Consider the following 19,762-nt stretch of genomic DNA (forward strand, 5'->3'; position numbering starts at 1 on the left):
CAAGTTTCTTAGTCCTGACAGAAGAAGATTTGATGTAATCGTACACTTTTGTCAAGATCGAAGCCATGTTTCGAATTGGAGGGAATTCGCATGATTTGGACAGTAGCCTACTAGGTTTAACCTGTGGCTGAAGCAATGAACTGGAAAGGCAACAGGGTTATCGTTTAAAATAATTTTTGCACAACCTCTTATTTTACCCATCATAGCGGCAGCACCGTCATACCCCTGGCCTCTACACTTCGAAATATCAAGTCCTAACCTTTTCAAATAGTTCATTAGGAGCAGCGCGAGGCCTTGTCCAGTTAAAACAACTGCATGGCTGAAGCCAACGAACTCTTCCGCAATTGTGCCAGCTTCCTCCACATACCGAATTACAATTGTTGCTTGCTCTTTACAACTAACGTCTTGGGTTTCATCCATCAACACGCTGAAAAAAACATTTTCTTTCACCTTGGCAACAATTTTTTCCTGGATTTCTTCTCCAATAATACTTAGCAACTCATTTTGAGTGAATTTGCTGATCAGGATTGGTTTGGATGGTGATTTGTTAAATAGTTCCAGCAAATCTTTATCGCCAGCTTGCAATCGAAAGCGAAGTAACCCTCGAAAAATACCCTCTCCAACCACATGGTCCACATCAACATCGATTGCACCATCATCTCGGTGGCCTCGAATTGGAAGTACATTTCTTCCACAAAACACCAAAGTTTGAATGATCGGTACCAACAATTTTCTATTTCGTTTAATATCGCTTTTTCGTTGTTGATCCAATAAATTGGCAATGCTTTGACTGGGATCTTTTCGTCTCAGCACAAATTCTTCCATCTTCGTCATAGATTCATTGTGAAAATCGCATGTATGATGGCCTTTCAAATATTCGGTAGCTTTCTTGTACTTTATCATTGGCGTTTTTACAAATATGCCTGGATTTTGATGATTGCCTCGACCAACAGAATTGGGTCCAAAAAGCACGCAAGCTACGCATAGACCTCCACTTTTGCAGTGGCTATATCGGAGCCAAGAATAGGTGTGTAACCATGAATGCTGAAAAGACCTTCGATGATTTCCTTCTTGGATTAGTGGAAAACATGTAGTACTTGGCTCTTTCCAGTTTATCAACTTTAATATCACTTCGTCAGATAAATTTCTCTGGCCCTGCTCTGGAACATTACCAATGTCTAAACAAAAGCCCGCGTCGTCTGCATTGATATTATCAGCTTCTTGTGCAATAGAAGTAGTGTGCTGATTTATCGAAACCGGGTCTGTGACTGCAGGGAAAGTGGATTCAGTATTAGATGTTTCAGGTATTTCATCAACCGAATCAATGGTTATCGAAGGTCTGACAAAAAAATCTGTTATTTTACGTTTCCTCATCTTGGAAAGGATGTTTTGTTCAGAAAGCTACAGACAGACACGAGACACCACACTATAGTCACAAGTCACTGATAACAATAATTAGATAACGAGTTAAAATGGATGCCTGCCTACCAAGGAAATAACTGAGACACGAGTCCAAGTATTCTTAAACTGTCGTTGGTTTTACCTTTTGTCAAGTGGTACTGGTAGGCTAGCCTAATAAAACCTTTCCTATGCTGCCTTACTCTGTTACTAGCGTAATTAGCTCACCAAACTTAACTCTCGCTGCGTCCACTAGACTAGAGTAGCGTAACTCAGCAATTAGCGTAAATCTGTTGTACAATTTTTGGTTAATTTGTTCTGTATTCAGCTTGAAAACAGCACAGAGTACAAACTGCAAACCACAAATCACAATCATCATTGACAAGTGATCGACAAGTTTCAAGGTTTCAGATTGTTTCAACTGACGTCATTTGGTTCAGCGTTAGTTTCAGCTGAGTCAGCTCCAACAAACGTTGCTATTAAAATGTATTTAAAGTTGTATGAAAGAAAATAACGGAGTGGGACTAATATCAGTATATTAGTCCGCCGTGGGACTAATATCAGCTGTTTAGAAGCATATCAAACCATTTGATGCGGAATTGCGGAAACATACAGTTTCAACAATTCCTCACAAAATTTCGGGGGGGGCCCGGGCCCCCTGGGCCCCCCCCATAAATCCGCGCCTGGTCGCAGCCTATTTTAACTTTGATTCAAGATAATATGGTGACTTTTGAGATATTTTTTTTATAAGGGCCCAGGCCCCGCATCTCATTGGTACCGGACCTAAATTATCTTCTCAATGGAAGTACACGCAGTAAACTTTAGCAGCTAAAAAACATGCCACTGACGCGCAAAAGTCTATTACTTGTGGGCCCCCTGAGATGGTGGGCTCGGGGGCCGGGCCCCCCTTGGCCCCCCCCTTGACACAGCACTGATAACAGGTCACTAGTCACGCGCTTTTTAAGTTGCAAAAGAAAACATAAATAAAGTTTGTTTAGTTTAGCAGCGCTCATAAGATGCAAGAAAGAAAACATCCAACCTATTAAAGCTTAATTGCTGCAGCGACGCTAAACGTAGTCTTTGTGAGAAAGACTAACCACACTTTTCGAAATTAGCGTCGGCAATTGCCGAGGTGATTGTAAGGACAACAAGATTACAAGAATAAACTAATTTTCTTAGACTACACCAGACTAGAATGTTGATTCAATCTTACTATTGCTGGATGTTTTATTTGGGTTACTTCCTACTTCGCCGGCGCCTAGACATGTGCCCAGCTGGGAGAATCGTTTATAAAAAAAATATCACCCTATATCAGGCCTCGAAACTGAAGGTGGCCATCGCGGCCATGGCCGTGATTAACCTACAAAAACCGACATTTTGTCCGCCGGGTCTCGCCCTTCCGTCGGCCGCATTTGTCCGCCATGAAGTTCCGAGAAAATTTTACACAAGCGGCCTTGTAAATAAAGTAGTAGTACTTTGACACTTATAATCGCAAAGGACTAGAAAAGCGTTAAAGCACTCGATAAATCACAATACACCCTGTATTATGCTTGAATTGTTAACATTATTGAGTGATCAAGCAGCTGATGTCTGACGATAAGCTGGATGCAAGTGACACCACAATACACTTCATTAATGCGATAAATTCAGTCTTCGAAATTAGCGTCGGCAAATGGCGCATTAGCGTCGGCAATAAAAATGCCGAGGCCACACGAGCGTTTGTAACGTTAGGGCTAGACATTCTTCCCAGTCGTTGTGGCACAGCATAGATTTATTCCCTAGTCAACACCCTGATGGATCTCTGTGAAAAAGAAAGAGGCCTGTGGACTGTGGAGTGGTATCAAAGCCCGAAAGCCGCAAAACGTGGACGCTTCATTGCGAACGGCAAAGACGGTATAGATTTACAGCCAAGCGATGAGCCTCTTGATGTGTCTGATTCCAGTGATGACGCGACAACCTCGTGCTCCGATACAGCATCTGATGATTCCGATTCTGACAGCTAGTTCTTTATCAAACAGACTTTGTGTTGTTCGCAGTATCCCAATTGTGCCGAAATTATGTTAGTGTACACGTAAATCGATGCAATCTTCTCGCAGGGAGCTATTAATTTTTTACCTGTACCTGGTTGAGCAATTGACGTTATTTTATGATAATTTAACGTTGCTAGATGTCGAATTAATGTGAAACAAACGTAACTTTCTTGTTGGGCATTGTTGTTACGCAATATAACCGACCGGAAAAATTAAATCGATTTGTGCCGACTCGAACGTTGAATCAACCCAAAATTAACTTACTTTTCCCCGTGAGTTATTTAACGTGAATTACTGCAACAGCGTGCCACGTGCGTATCTTGTAGCTCGCTTTATCACTACTTTTGGCATTATTACATCACAATAAATCTAACAGTGCGGTCGTGATAGACTACTCTAGTATATTTTTCGCTTCTGCCGAAGTAAAAATGTGCTAATTTCGAAGACTGTATGTTGATGCGTGTCGAAGTTCCGATGGCCGCCATGTGCTTGTGATTGGCCGCCGAACAGCTTGCTTCAGTCGGACACGTTTGGCCGCCGGAAAAAAAAGTTGTTTCAAGGCCTGCTATTTGCATTGATTTAACTCCAGTAGACGTCAAATTATTGTAAGCATCTACTCCTTGTTGCGCCTTGCTTTCCGTTATCTCGTCCAGCTGATACAGCATCTGATGATACCAATTCTGACTAGTTCATCAAACAGACTTTGTGTTGCTCGCAGTGTCCCAATTGTGCCGAAATTATGTTGGCTTATAAGCTCACGTAAATCGAGGCGATCTTCTCGCAGGGAGCTATTAGTATGTTACCTGTACCTGGTTGAGCAATTAACGTTATTTTATGATAATTCAACGTCGCTAGATGTCGAATTAATGTAAAACAAACGTAAATTTCTTATTGGGCATTGTTGTTACGCAATATAACTAGCCGGAAAAATTAAATCGATTTGTGCTGACTCGAACGTTGAATCAACCCAAAATTAACTTACTTTCCTCCTCCCGGTGAGTTTTTTAACGTGAATTACCGTAACAGCGTGCGTATCGCGTTGCTCGCTTTATCACTACTTTAGTATTATTACATCACAACAAATCAAACAGTGCGGTCGTGATAGACTACTCTAGTATATTTTTCGCTTCTCGTTTTACATGTTTTAGTACAATCTTTTCCTGCTAAGTGTTCACAACAATTGCCGAGGCAATTTCAAATTTTGCCGTTTGACCTCGGCAACGTTTTTGCCGAAGTAAAAATATGCTCATTTCGAAGACCGAACCATTGCGAATTTGCAAACATACACATTCAATGAAATCTGTTTGAAAACTCTCGCCCACCCAGAATTCCTCTCTTCTAAGAAAAAATCGACGCCTATGTATTTACTTGATTATAAAGCGGCTTATAAAGTTTTTTTTCCATCATGTTTGCGTCTTAAATTCAAGGGCGACTTTCGATCAAAGGCGGCTTACATTTTTCTTTTTTTCTTTTTGCCTTTTTCCTTGTCGACTTTGCCATAGATGTTTTGCCGTACTGCGTTGTCTGATGCCGACAATTGTGAAGTTGTGACGTGCATTTTAAATTGTCACTTGCATTTATGACGTGCATTCGAAAGAAAAAAAGGAGTTGTCAGTTTTATTTATGGTACTTTACAGTAAACAGTTTCAGCTTTGCGTGTAAACAGTATTTGCGGCTTACATTCAAGGGCGGCTTACATTAAATTTTTAACACTATCACATGCGGCTTACAATCAAGTAAATACGGTAGGCAATAGCCTCTGTGGCTTTCTTTGTGGCCTGCCTGCCTAGTTCCTTAAAAGCAACTTCACACATTTCGATGATGATCGTTTTAATAAACTTATTTTTGCCAAAACTTTGAGTAATGTACTAAGGGAACGTTCAAATATTACGTAACGCCTTTTTTCCGAATTTTTGACCCCCCCCCCCCTCCCCCATGTAACGCCAACGTAACGTTTTTTTCAATCCCCCCCTCCCCCATGTAACGCTTTTTCACTACGAATTCAGCACAAAAAACTATCATTCCGTACTAGAAAGCGTTACGTAACGTTTTGCTTGAACCCCCTCCCCCCCGATGTGACGCTAACGTAACGCTTTGCATAAACCCCCCTCTCCCCCTCGAAGGCGTTACGTAATATTTGAACGTTCCCTAATGTGTTGATAGTTTGAAAGCAGCGGTCTCGAGATCACAATACGCTCATCATCATCAGGTCATCAATTCGGTTTTTAAACAAACTTGCAAAATGTAGGTTACGCCATCACGTCAAGAACGTATGGTGGTAGAAAGTTCGTTAACGTGAAGTAATCTAAGACTACGTCGTTAACAGAATTGGACCCCTGACACAATTTCTTTAAATTGTAACCTAAGATGTTGCACAAAATAACCATAAAACAATTTGCTGAGAAAGGAACCATAACACCATACAATACAAACAATGTAGGCTAATGTTTGAGTGCTCGTGTGAATTTTTATAACCTTGATCCGAATTTTTTTAACATTCTTTTTGGTAGTCTGAGTTGTTTGAAGAATTTACAAGTGAGATGGAAACAGCCTAATTCAGTACGAAACACATTATGGTTATTGCTTTGGTCGTTTCGATTTCTTGTATAGCCTCATAGGTGTAAGAGCTGCGACTGCACTTCCATACTTTTTGATTCATCAAAAAATTGGGCAAGAACTTTTAACATGTTTTACAAATTTCATTAAAATTTAACTGTTTTTGAAAGTTGTTCCCAACATCAAAATACCATACACTGCAATTGATAATTATTTTTGATGCATGGTCGTATAAATTGACATTTTATTTATAATAATAAATTTAAATGATATGTTTTGAAAACTGTAAGGAATTGTGTTCTCAATTAATCTTTTGAACTCAAATTTTAATATTATTATGACAATTTGTACGTATTTTGATGTAGATGTTCTGTCTTATTGATGTGAAATGGTTTTATTTCCATTCTCTGCATTGAATTACTTGTATTGTGCTTTCTCATTATTTGGGAGATACATGCAAAATGTATTCAAACTTTAAAAACCATGATCAGTTGATCACATCTACATTCTTGCAGCTGTTGTCTAAATTATAGATGTTATCCTATAGAGCAGTGGTTCTCAACTGGGGGTCCGCGGACCCCTTGGGGTCCGCGAAGCGATTTCAGGGGGTCCGTGAAAGCTTGCGAGTTTGCAGCATGATTGATAAATTACGAAATGTAAAAATTGGTTGGTTGTGCTTTATTTGTGTATTAGGCTACCGTGATTTTCAAACTGTACTTCCCAACGAAACGATGCGATGTCCTTTGAAAGTTCAAAGGTTTGGTTTCTAACTAAAAAAATATCATATAAGTCAAGTCAAGTCAAGTCAATTTATTTTGTTTAACAGCGCCATATATTAACAAATAATCAGAGTAAAATGTAATTGTCAAAACAATGCATTGTACAACTGTTGGTTAGATTATGGCGCAATCAGGATGGTAGCGAAAGACCATAAGCAGTCATCTAGTCAGCCACCACCCCATCACAGTAAATCTAACTACACATTCATACACACTAGTGTGCAGAGGCAGGCACACTACTTCATTGAATAAAAAGAGTTCGCCACTGAGATTGAAAAACAACTACTGTTGGTTTGAATCTGCATTCTCAGACTGAGTAAGCCGAGGATGAAGATTCAAACCAACGAGCAACGACCAAGAATTGACCAACCACCAATAATTAGTGATTGTGTGCTATAATAGGCTACAGCACTTGCGAAAGTTTTCCTGAAATAACGAGGAAAAACGTGGATACCACCACCGAATTGCAACAATTTTTATGTGAAGCATACAAAAACAGGGCAATTTGATACTAATAACTGTAGAGAACAAATATTAATAAGTAACTTACGATATGATGATATAGGCCTACTGTAAAGGTAAGTTATCCTTTGTATTGAGCACTTAAGGTACGCATGTATATTCATGTAACAGTTGGTTTTTGAGATTTTTTTTAAAGCAATGGAACGGTAAATCTTTTACATCGTGTGAAATTTCACTCCACACTTGCACACACAAGAAATGGAGTGTTTTTTTGCCAAAGTTTGTTTCAAACCTGGGAAGAAAAAATCTGGTTTTAGCCTTATGTCTTGTATCATGTTGATGTATGTCGTCTAATTTAACAAAGTAGCCAGAGAAACATGCTGGCAAAAAATTATTTACGTACTTGAACATGAACTGTGCATATGCCAGCTTTGCAAGGTCACTCACTTTTAATACCTGAAATTTGCTGTACATGTAGGTCGTCGAAGTTTTCCTGTCACCAAACAAACACGCTCTAATAAATTTGTTCTGAATCACTTCCACCTTGTGTACTAACGTTTTGTTGGCCCTACCCCAATTAATTATCGAATATTGAAGATTTGATTTAAATAATGAAAAGTAAATTAATCGTAATGTGGATAATGGGACGAGAACCGAGACGAATATAAATGAATTAAATTTTTAATAAGGCTATGTTCAACTTAATTTTTTTGAGACAGTAGTAAGGAAGAAATTGGAAGAAATTGTTTGTAACGGTCGCAAAATTCTATTGGTTTTTGATAAAATTTATAGAAAAACATCAAATCAACATAATTATAGATTATATAGCCTACTGATTTTTGATGTGCCAACATAAAGCTCATAACATAATTTCTCTAATGTCATCAATAGTCATAAGTGTGTCGCGAGTTCACCAAATTCTTTTAAGTCGTTTCGAAACTCATAAAACATTTGATTCCATTATAATTATAGGAAAATCGATATACCAAAATTTCAGATAAAATTTTTTTGGGGGTCCGCGACCGCTTCGAAGGTACCAAAAGGGGTCCGCCAAAACAAAAAGGTTGAGAACCACTGCTATAGAGCTACATTGAGCTCCTATAGAGCTGCTGTACATTTGTTTTCATACTTTTTGCGCCTTGTAGTGTTTGAGACTTTTATCTCAATCTTTATTCCAAAGTGTAGTGTCAAGAAAAGTTGTATGTGGGAAAGTAGTTGTAAAATACGTTTATATACCAGACTATTGATAGCAGTGGGGAAGTTTTAACTAGATGATCTATGATTTGCCGCAAAAACTATTTGGGCACAATTGCTTATATTCGGGAAAGAATTCTTTTGCGCCCCCAAAACTAACCTTCCCCTACACTTATGTATAGACTTGTAGTGTGAAATTTCGCTTGCCTAGAAGTATTTTTGCTTGAAATTATCGTATTTCATTTACGAAAGCAAAGCACGTGATGAGAGGCAGGAAATTAGTGAATGTATGACGATGGTGATGGTAATTACTGCGATTATAACGCTTTATTGCACTTTTTGTCCCATGGTAGGCTAATAAGATTTTATGTACAGATGAAGCGTAGACAAAAGAATTAGCCTACGAACAAGTTAAGGCTTGTTCGATTATGATCCACATTTTGAAAATACAATTAAAATTAAAAATAAGATTAATTTGTATTTCAAAACAAAAGGAATAGTAATTCAATGAATCAATAATTAATTCGACAACTCCATGTCCAAAATTATTTATTCCATGTATAATTCTGAGACTCAGTTATTCCTGATGGAGTATATCGCAAAACTACCTCGCCGCTTGTGTGACCTGCAGACACTTTAGAAACAAGTGGTGGCCAAATCGTTGAAGTTCTACGTCATTAATACGTTTTAAAGCAGTGGCTTCCAACTTTTTATAGCCTACGTTTTTTTTCCAACTAATTATTCCCAGCACAGTAGGCTACTTATAGCACCACAATAGAAGAGGATTCATCAATCCAAATATAGAACAAGTATTTTAATTTTTAAATCAATGCATTATCTCCAGTTCAATTCTCCCAGGGGTAAAAGACTGGCTTTAAGATTTATCAAAGGATAAATCCAGCCTCCATATGATGTTCCGCAAGTATGCAAACCAAACATTAATAGAAGTACGAGACGACCAACTTAGCTGCGGTATCTGACCAGCTGAGGCTATGTTAAACAAAAGTGCTGCCAGATAGTTTTGACATTTCTGAAGTGGTGGTCGCTCAAAGCTTGCCCGTTCAAAAAAAGACCCTAAAAATTAAAGTTGCACAAAATTGATTGAAAGCAAATTGTAATTTAATTATGTTATCTTGCCGTGAAAATGTGAATTAGGCTACTTACAAAACGTAAATTGAAAAACACTGCTTGGTGCGCTTAGCTCTGAGCAACGAAGAGCGAGGTGTACAAAATACAATAGGCTATAGTATTGAGAAATATGTTAAAACAAAAAACTTAAAATACAAGTCAGGAATATAAAGCTTCATGTTTTAAATGTAATTGTAATGTAATTTCTTTTCAGGTTATAAGTTTTATGCGTAGGAGAGGTTAAATCTATAAGCATTATGGTGGTTTGATAAGTCGACAATAAAATGTATTTGGATTAATTTAGGAATAAGCCTAGTTTTTTACTGGCACATTTTGGGTTTCTGCCATTGTAAAATAATAATTTTTCCAAAAACTTTTGAAAACCCCTGGCAACACTTTTTTTTATCGCATCTAGCGCTTGTCTGATAGTTGGAGTTTGGACATTCCGTACAGTGCTTCCACTTTGAAGGATTTTATCCCGAAATCGGGATTTTTCAACGCTTCGAAGGATAAAAAAAGGAAATGAAAATAGGAAGGATTTTTAACAATTTTACAAGGAAATTTTGTCTTTAAAAGGGAATTCTTGTTTTTAGCAATTTTAAAGAATGTTTTGTTAATATTCCCTTTCAAAGTTCTAAATACGACTGGAATAACGATGATCAGCTGGTTTCCGTTGTCACTCGCCATCCGGAGCCCCCTCTCACTCTCTTTCCCATTCTCGCCTTTTAGTTCAGGCCCTTAGGGGAATCTTTAGGCTAAACGTGTTACACGTTGTTTTTTTGCATATTTTTGCAGTTGATCAACCCAACTTTGATTTTAGTGGGTGCCGCAACTTTTTGGGTCTCGTGATCACCCCCAAATCGGGGATTTCCCCAGAAATCACGTTTCAGCTCTTTTTACGTCATTTTTGTGCAATTACATATTTGATTTTTGTATATTTTAACTTAAAAAGCACATACAAATAAGTGAGACAAAATAAACACAAAATAATTTGATTGATGGCGTCATTGTGACGTCATCACATATATTTTTTTGCTTTTTTAACCTATTTTGGTCGTTTGCTGTTGGTTTTAGTTGGAGTACCGGTTACTAAAACCATTTCACAATTCCTAAAAGTAGTTTCGTCATGATTGCATCTTTTATGACGTCATCATTACATTATTAAAACTAGACAACTTCAAATTCAGGAACCAAAGGTAAGTTTATTCCGAAAAAAGCGATCAAATACTCTCATTATAAGTTTTGCAAATGCTTAAAATTTTACAATTGCAAGCAATAACAATAATTCCAGTACAGTATGACGCAATAACGGCGTCATCAAGGGAATAACCAGAAGAGCAGCTACCAGGGGTGAATTTCCCTTTTGGTCATGCCACTTTAAAATTTAAAATAATATGTAGGCCTAATTATGATCTACAAATCAAATTAATACACGACCCCAGATGATGCAATGTCAGAGTCTTAACACTGTTAATTCAAGATGAAAAAACTAGCGGTTTTCGATGTTAAATTCCTACCATACGTAATTTGATGTTAAAAAAATTCGTGTACGACAAGTTACAAGATAGAGTTCTAGTAATTCATGTGGATTAAAGATGAAACATCAGAGAGGATTGGATATTTTGTGGTCGAATTGCATGTTTCGTACTCGCGTGAACAAAGACTTGTGCATTTTATGGATTTTTTCTTACAGGAACATCGAGAGCCACAAGTAGACTGACAAAACGGAACAAGCTGATTTGCATCATTATGTTTCCAACCCCAAGCTAAAGGAGAAGGTAGTTGCTGAACATTTACGAGGCTTGATTTCCGTATTTCAGCTTGATGTATCGCTCTGCGTGTATGTTGCATCAGAGCAGCTGACGTTGGTGGCAGCTTTTCAATAGTGCAACCACTGGTAAACATCATATAACAGCATTCGTCTACATCCGTGATAGTAGGACCATTGCCATAAAGAGCTATGACATACTTTTGTATGTCATTTATAGAACTAGGTGAGCTTGAGAAATTCAGAGAGTTAAATAAGCCACACATTGCGGTAAGATTAAGCATCCAATAATCCCAAGCCTTTTTTTCCAAAGACGAAACAGTATCACAGATTGTGATAGCATAAAACAAAGGTAAAGAAGCGCAAATCATCGGAGATTGAGGTGAAGATGAAACAATATCATGGATTGGAATGAAGCGAGTTTTTTCTCCAACTCCAAATTCAACCCATAGTTCACAGATTTCTAACTTGTCAAAACACGAAATTGCAATAATTACCACATCAGTATCTACTGTTTTGACTATGGCATCGGATTTTCCATGTTTCACAGGGAGAAACATACGGGTGTCTGCCTCTTCGTGATCACATGGGGAAACCTCAGACATGTCCAATGTTTTGATTGTTAAGAGCTGTATCTAACGATGTTACAACAATCGTAAACAAGTTTGGATCGACTGAAGTTATCACAGCTTGTTGAACCAGTTGATATAACGCAGTTTTGTTGCTGTCATTTCCCAAAAACTCAGACCAGTTGAGAGGAAGACGAGTATTACTTGTGACAGCCACGTAACATCCAGACCCTGTTTCTTGCAGAAGATAAGCCTCAAATAGCTACTGCCATCACAGAACATGCCAGCAGTGTGATGTCAGCCGATTATGAAGTAGTGAAAGAATCTGCCTCGAAAACCGATCACTACGTCCTTGATGGAGGGTTCTTGTTGCATCGAGTGCCATGGAAACTGGAGACAGTTATGGGTCTATTGCACAGTCGTATGCAGATTTTACCATTCGTCATTATCGCTTAGCAACGGTGGTCTTTGATGGATATGGTGGTCTGTCTATCAAAGACAATACCCATCAAAGACGCGGCATGAACGTCCACCCGGTTGTTCACTTTACTGTAGACACCAAGTTCATTGGAAAGAAGGAGCAGTTCTTGCCTCGAGCTTCCAACAAGGAAGGATTAATTTCTGCTCAACTGAGGAATAGAAGCTGCAATGTGATGAACGCTCCAGGTGATGCAGATGTTGACATCGTCAAGACGGCAGATGGACAGCCCTCATCGACATAGTACGACTTTAATTGGTGAAGACACGGACCTTTTGATATTGATACTACGCTATGCTGACACTAATCCAGACATTAAAGACCTCTACTTCCGCTATGAAAAGACTTACGCAACCAAGATACACGACATCAACAAACTTAAAGCAATCATCGGACCAGGCATAATTATGCTTACAGCTCCTCTTCATTCACCGGTTGTGATTCAACGTCAAGGATATTTGGTATCGGGAAGAAGACGCTTTCAAGAAACTAGTGAAAAGTCAACCAATAATCAAAGAATGTGCAAATTGCTTTATTCTCCCAAATCAGACAGACCACATCATTAAGGATCTTGGAAACAAAGCTATTACCGTTATGTTTGGCAACGATGGCAGTAGTAAACCTAGAAACACAGCGATACAATACATTGGTCAAGAAAATTAAAACAGCCAAATCCTTTGTTCACCATGAACTTTTGCCACCTACATCATCCTATACCAAATTCCACTGCCTCAGAGTTTACTACCAGATTATGGTCAGGATGGGTAGGCTACTGACGATGGTATGGATGCTCTAGACTGGGGATGGAAAGTAGACAATAATCAGATGGTTCCAATCATGACGGACATGAAAGCTGCCCCGGACAACCTACTGAAAATGATCACTGCAATTGCGAATCGTGTTCACCTCACTGTAGTTGCCGGAGATATGTGCTACCATACCATGCTGGATGTGGACCATGCCAAACTGGTTCATGTGTCCATACAGCAATCACATAATTACAGACGATGACATCGAGAGTGACAGCGATGAGCATTAGTAATACTTGATCGATTTGCTTTCTTTACGCTGATTATGTCAAGAGTCTACATGACCACATCGTATGAGCTCTTTATGCCTGCTCAGTTAACCCAAATATATATAGAAATCCCTGTGATAGAAATTTACCGGGTTTTTTAATAAACAATACATTGTTATTGTACATTTTTAATGGTTTGGCGGCCATCTTGGTTTGCCATATTGAATTTATAGGCTATCAGATAATTCAAAAATTCTGAGAATAGTCTCATTGACTTCACAGGGTATAAAAACCTAGATATAGACACCAAAACTACATGTTTTGGTCATATGATGACCTAGTTATGGTCAATTTACTATGTTATTTTAATGGTTTAGCGGCCATCTTGGATTGCCATATTGAATTTATAGGCTATCAGATGATTCAACAATTCTGAGAATGGTTTCATTGACTTTACAGGGTATAAAAACCTAGATATAGACACCAAAACTACATGCTTTGGTCATAGGATGACCGAGTTATGGTCAATTTACTGTTATTTTAATGGTTTAGCGGCCATCTTGGATTGCCATATTGAATTTATAGGCTATCAGATAATTCAACAATTCTGAGAATAGTCTCATTGACTTCACAGGGTATAAAAACGTAGATATAGACACCAAAACTACATGTTTTGGTCATATGAAGACCGAGTTATGGTCAATTTACTGTTTTGTTTAATGGTTTGGCGGCCATCTTGGAAGCTATCTTGAAAATAACCACTTTCCGGAAGTTGGATTCCTTAAGATTTTGAATATGTTAGTACTGACACTCAATACTAATCAAATCAGTTGAAAAACCATTCGTAACTTATTGTAACCAAAAAAGTAACACCAACAACAAACAAGCGACTACAATAAGAAAAAAACAAGCAAAAGATTAATACATGACGTCACAATGACGTCATTAATAACATAATTTTGTGTCATTTTTATCTCGTGTATTTTGTAGTGGCAGTCAGTCCAAATGTAAAAAAATAACGTATCTAATTGCATAAAAATGCCGTGAAAAGAGCTCAAAATTGACTTGGGGGGAATCCCCGATTTGGGGGTGATCACGTGACCCAAAAAGTTGCGGCACCCACTAAAATTGAAGTTAGATTCATCAACTACAAAAAAATGCAAAAAAACAACGTGTAACACCTTTAGCCTAAAGATGCTCATTTTTGCCCCTAAGGGCCTGCACTATTTCTGTCGCTTGATTTATGATTTCTATTCTCGCCATTTTGGGAATTGGAGTTGGACGTGATTAGTGAGTTAGTTTTTAGGTAATCCGTTGATTTACAGTTGAACTTGAGTAGCAATGACAAAGTTCACTGAGCTTCGACGTACAGTTAGGTATGATAAGCTTGGGCTAGTGGTGTCCTTCCGGTTTAGAAAAGTTAGTTACTGCCTATGCTAACCTATTATGGTGTCATAGTAATAGAGCTAGCTAGGCTGTGTATGTGTATACAACATAGTGTACACAGTCAGACTGATTTAGTATCATAAATAGGCCTAATATCCTGAAGTTTTTCATCAGTCTCAGATGATAGTGAAGACGTTACTGACAAGGAGAAAAAATAGATACGGTAGCCTAGCGCCCTAGCCTATAGTGTTAAGTTAGCGCATCAAGGAAAACTGAACTAAACACATAAATAAATTTGTTAATGGATGAATAATTCGTTACTGGACATTTACCACTTGTGCATTTTTGGTGTTAGGAATAGGTAAGAAGTCCGGGTAGGAAAGATGAGAGTGGTAATTGGTAAATGATGTCCAGGACTCCAGGTGGTAAATGTCCCAGAACCGACCAACTGACAAGCAGTTTTTTGGCTGGACAGTGAACAAAGGAAGTAAACCATGTTATTGTAAAATATGTGCTGCTTTTGTGCAGCCTATTGTTCTAATAAAACAACGTTGCTTCGACATACTTGTGCTACTGAAAAAAAATCAAGATTAAAATAGCTTTAACTGAGATTATAATAACTTTAAAGTTGTATTAGCACCTTTTTTAACTTAAATAATGTCAAAAATAACCTCGCCTATGAAGGAAATTTTGAAGGATTTCCGACTGAGAAAAAAGGGATTTTTCAGGACAAAAAAGAAAACTGAAGAGGATTTATCAATTATCAGAAGTGGAAGCACTGATTCCGTATTCTATGAATCCCTGAATGAGACTCTAAATAGGAGGATTTATTCTGACAATAAATCATCAAATAATTGTCATAGAGAAGCAGCACCAATTGTATCTACATCAGAGGACAAGCACTGGGGGTGATGCCTCCGTGAGTTAGAATTGCAGTGTTGGTGTTGACGGGAAAGAAATCCACTCTCATCTTTCGAATGCAGCCAGTGTACTGGCTGTTGGTCAGCAGGCCATCCATGTAGTCCCCATCTGGAATACATTACGCGCATGCCAGCCATGTACCGGGATATTATGAGAACAGTTTTTACTTTTTTTCAAGCAGACGATTAAGTTTGAAATGTAAAGTTACATTAACATTAATAAATTACTATGCTATCCCTACCTGGTATTCCACCAATATACAAGGGGCCGTTGGTATGGCAATTGACGTTTTCTAAAGTCCCTTCTTCAATGGGAGTAACCAGATTGTCGTCGACTGTCAGCGCAATTATGTTCTTTGCTTTAATCACTAAAAATAGTTTGTTGAACGTCAACGTTGGTGGGGGACGTTGCAGTGAGCATAAGTAACTATGACGTCATGAGTTTGAGGATCAGCTTACCTCTCACTTTATGCCAGCCCCCGTCGCACATGCTTCCCCCAAAGGATGCAGGATAGTATCTTGAAAAGAGCGTTTCACCTCCTTGACGTAGTCGAGCGACCACTCTGCCGTCAACCAGTGCAAGGTTAAAGAAGTTACCTACAAAGCAACGTAACCATTAATGAAACCAAATCTTGTCCATCTTCAGCCATGGCTCTCAGTGTTCTACCACAGACACTTTGCATGCATGTGGGTGGTGTTGAACCGGCGCCCTTAGAGCATCTGATCAATATCTTCACCACTCTCCTATGCAGCCGACTGTTACTAAAGATGTTTGTGTTTGTTGAACAACACCCACCTAAATTTAATGGGAATTATTTCTGCTCTTCTGCCACTACTTTCTTCACTGCCATGTTCTACTACAGGGTGACCCCAAAAAAATGCCACCTATGAAAAGGTCAATAAAATCAATAATGATTAACCAAATGCTTTTATATTTCAGATTTATGTAGAAAAATTATTGCCTGTAAAAATAAAAATAAAGTATTTTAGAAATGCCTTGGACAGTTGAAGAAAAGACTTTTTGTGTAGAATCGTATTTTGAGACGAATTCGATGGTGACAATGTAAGCCCGATTCAAAAAGAAGTTTCGATGTCGAGATTGTCCGGACAAAAAACTCATGTACACCTGGATCCACAAGTTTCAAGCCCACGGAACAATCTTAAACTTAAATGCCAAGAGTAACAGAGCTACCCATTCTGGTCGTCCTAAAAGTTCTCGATCCCAGATCAATATTGATGCTGTCAGGGATTCGGTTGGTCACAGTCCAAGCAAGTCAATACGGCATCGCAGCCAAGAACTCGCAATTCCCCGGGAGTCAATTAGAAGGATCTTAGTGCAGGATCTGCAATTGTATCCCCATAGAATACAGATTAAGCATAAACTTACTCAAAGGGATAAGGAGATGCGTGTAGTGATGTGTCGATGGTTCTGTGACAAGATCGACGAGGACCCACACTATCTGGACGATGTTTGGTTCTCTGATGAGGCTCACTTTCTATTGTCTGGATATGTGAACTCAAAAAACAACGTCTTCTGGGGAACAACACTTCCAGAGGACTGTCTGCAAAGGCCACTTCATTCCATCAAGTGTACAGCTTGGGTTGCAATCTCCAAGCATGGAATAATTGGGCCATTTTGGTTTGAAGACGAGAACCAACATTCAGTCACAATCAATACGGAGCGTTATCTAGGGGTTCTTAGGAAGTTTTGGACAGCCTTGGGTAGACGTAGAGGTATTGTGAGGGATGAACAATGGTTTCAACAAGATGGAGAAACTCCCCATCATAGCCTACTTCAAATGACTCATTGCAATGGCTGCGGGAACGCTTTTGTGATCGTCTCATCAGTAGGAGGTGTGATCCTGAATGGGCCTCACACTCGCCGGACCTCACACCCCCCCCAGATTTTTATCTGTGGGGTTATCTCAAAGATAATGTCTACAAGAACAATCCCCAGACTATCCCTGAACTGAAGACAGCCATCAATGCCAAAATCAGGACAATTTCTAGAGAGGAATGCGCCAGAGTAATTGACAATTTTGCACGTCGCATCCAGGAAAGCTTGCAACGCAAAGGTGGACATTTAGAGCACATCCTTGAACGGCACTAAAACGAAGATGGTTTGTCAGAAATCATTGAAACTGGGTAGACATGTCAGGTAAAGCATGAACTTTATGTGTACTAAATATGGATGAAAAACAAAAAAGAGTGTGCATTTTATTGATGTTTTCATGGGTGGCATTTTTTGCGTCACCCTGTATGTTGTTCCATAGCCTACTTTACAGGGCACAAGTCTCAGTTCTCCCTCAATCGCTTCTAGGACAGTTGACGTTGCTGTTCTTGCTCACCCATACATACTGGAAGCTTTCTCTAAACTAAATCCAACTTTGCGCTCTTGACTTTTGGCTTGAACCTAACAACCATCACAAGTGCTGCTTTGTTCGAAAATTCAGTCAAATTACTCTGCTCTGATACTCAGTTGGTTAACGCGTGACTTTGTGAGCGAAGAAGCTTCAAGATCAAGCAGCGCTTGAGTAACGCATTCCAAGGACCGATCTCCATTCAGCGGCATCCAATCAATGGAATAGCTCACAAACAACAACACGTTAACCATCGGAAACTTCACTATGTCAATCTCGATAACAGGGCTTGCGTCAGTGGTTCTGCAAGTAGGCTATGCGAAACTACCAGGATTAGGCTCTCAAAGAAGCTTTCCCAGTCCGAAGATAAGGATTCAATCAATCAAATTGTTAAGCCACGATAGTTGCTTCAGAATTGTACTTTTTCTTTGACAATTTTGTAAATCTAACCGATAAATACAAACGAGTGTATTTTCACACAAGTCGGTTCAATCATAAAAAGCTAAAAATTGATTTCGATCAGCTAGCAGCTAGATCATCTTCAGTTAAGCTTAATAAGAATCAAATAGAATCAATCTTTTCGTCTTTCAATCAATCAATTCTATTTGAATAAGCTTAACTGAAGATGATTTAGCTGCTAGCTGATCGAAATCGATTTTTTTTAGTATTTTATAATTGAACCGACTTGTGTGAAAATAAATTCGTTTGTAGGCTATTAGCAAGACATGGGGAGGAAGACAAGCACCTTCACGTGGTCCCCCCGTCAGTAACATACAAAATTATACAAAATACGTATGCGAAACGAAGCTTGTCAAACAAGAGCTAATTCATACGACGAAGAAGAAGAAGAAGCAAGACATATAACCGAGTATTCATACCAAGTAGGCTATTGTTATAGGTTTGACTTCTGTCACAAGATATTTCATTGTCTTGATCTAACCGATAAAGCTTGGTTAAAATACTGTACTTGTTGATCGACTAGAGCTCTAAAATTTAGAAATCAAGCACTGCTTCCCGATACCTTTAGAGCTTGGTGAAACATGTCTGACTTGTATCTCAATACTTGGCGTCTAGGTTGCTCCTTACTCCTTCGTCCATTTTCATGACTGCTGACTGGCAATGGCCGTATCAGTCTTATAACGTTCGGCCATTTTTCCGCGACAGCAACACGTTTGTCTTGGTGTGGTCAGAATATGTGGATCCGGTGCCCTAAAGTCTAGGCGGCAATGTGATAGGTATCGAAATACAGCTTTCGAATTTAAGCCAAAGTGCCAGGCTAGGTATATACCGCTGCTTTGTGGGGTATTACAAAATAATAATAAAGGTCATAAAAAGTAATAAATAAAAGGTTTGCTCTTCTTTCTTTTCTTATTTTCGCTAACTTATCGAACCTTTTACAAGAGCGTCGGTTTGAGAGTAAATAATAATTTAAAGCAGTTAATTAAAATAGAACCGACCTGTTGTGCCCCCCACAGCGAATATCACCCCTGTTTGGGATCGTGGCTTTATCTCCATAGTCACTTCAATATTGGTGGCAACGTTGTAACCGTTCATGGCCACCATGTAAGCGGATGAGGAGCCATCTTCCCGGTGGGGAAAAAACATCCCTAAACAAAAACGTATTAGATTGGCTTATGAGCTAGTGATTTGCCATCAACAGGTCTACCCCACTGCTTCGTGATCCACCAACAAATCCGTTACTTTGAAGGTAGCGCG

General features: G+C 38.8%; 2 protein-coding genes across 2 annotated transcripts in view; both read right to left on the reverse strand.

Moving 5' to 3' along the window:
• Positions 1 to 51: 51 nt before the first annotated feature.
• Positions 52 to 1,374, reverse strand: LOC145780358 (zinc finger MYM-type protein 1-like). Its single transcript, XM_082592058.1, has one exon. The coding sequence runs from the start codon at positions 1,372 to 1,374 to the stop codon at positions 52 to 54; it is 1,323 nt and encodes a 440-aa protein (XP_082448184.1).
• Positions 1,375 to 15,553: 14,179 nt separating this feature from the next.
• LOC145780005 (laminin subunit alpha-5-like) overlaps positions 15,554 to 19,762 on the reverse strand; it is a 156,137-nt gene continuing 151,928 nt past the window's right edge. Inside the window, exons 67-70 of the mRNA XM_082591702.1 lie at positions 19,504 to 19,653; positions 16,146 to 16,283; positions 15,929 to 16,054; positions 15,554 to 15,795 (exon numbers count right to left, since the gene is read on the reverse strand). Of these exons, the coding sequence (XP_082447828.1) occupies positions 15,650 to 15,795; positions 15,929 to 16,054; positions 16,146 to 16,283; positions 19,504 to 19,653 (560 nt within the window). The 3' untranslated portion in view covers positions 15,554 to 15,649. The remainder of the gene's footprint in view (positions 15,796 to 15,928; positions 16,055 to 16,145; positions 16,284 to 19,503; positions 19,654 to 19,762) is intronic.

This window comes from Aplidium turbinatum, chromosome 11 (assembly GCF_918807975.1).
Source record: "Aplidium turbinatum chromosome 11, kaAplTurb1.1, whole genome shotgun sequence".
In the NCBI taxonomy this organism is placed as follows: Eukaryota; Metazoa; Chordata; class Ascidiacea; order Aplousobranchia; family Polyclinidae; genus Aplidium; species Aplidium turbinatum.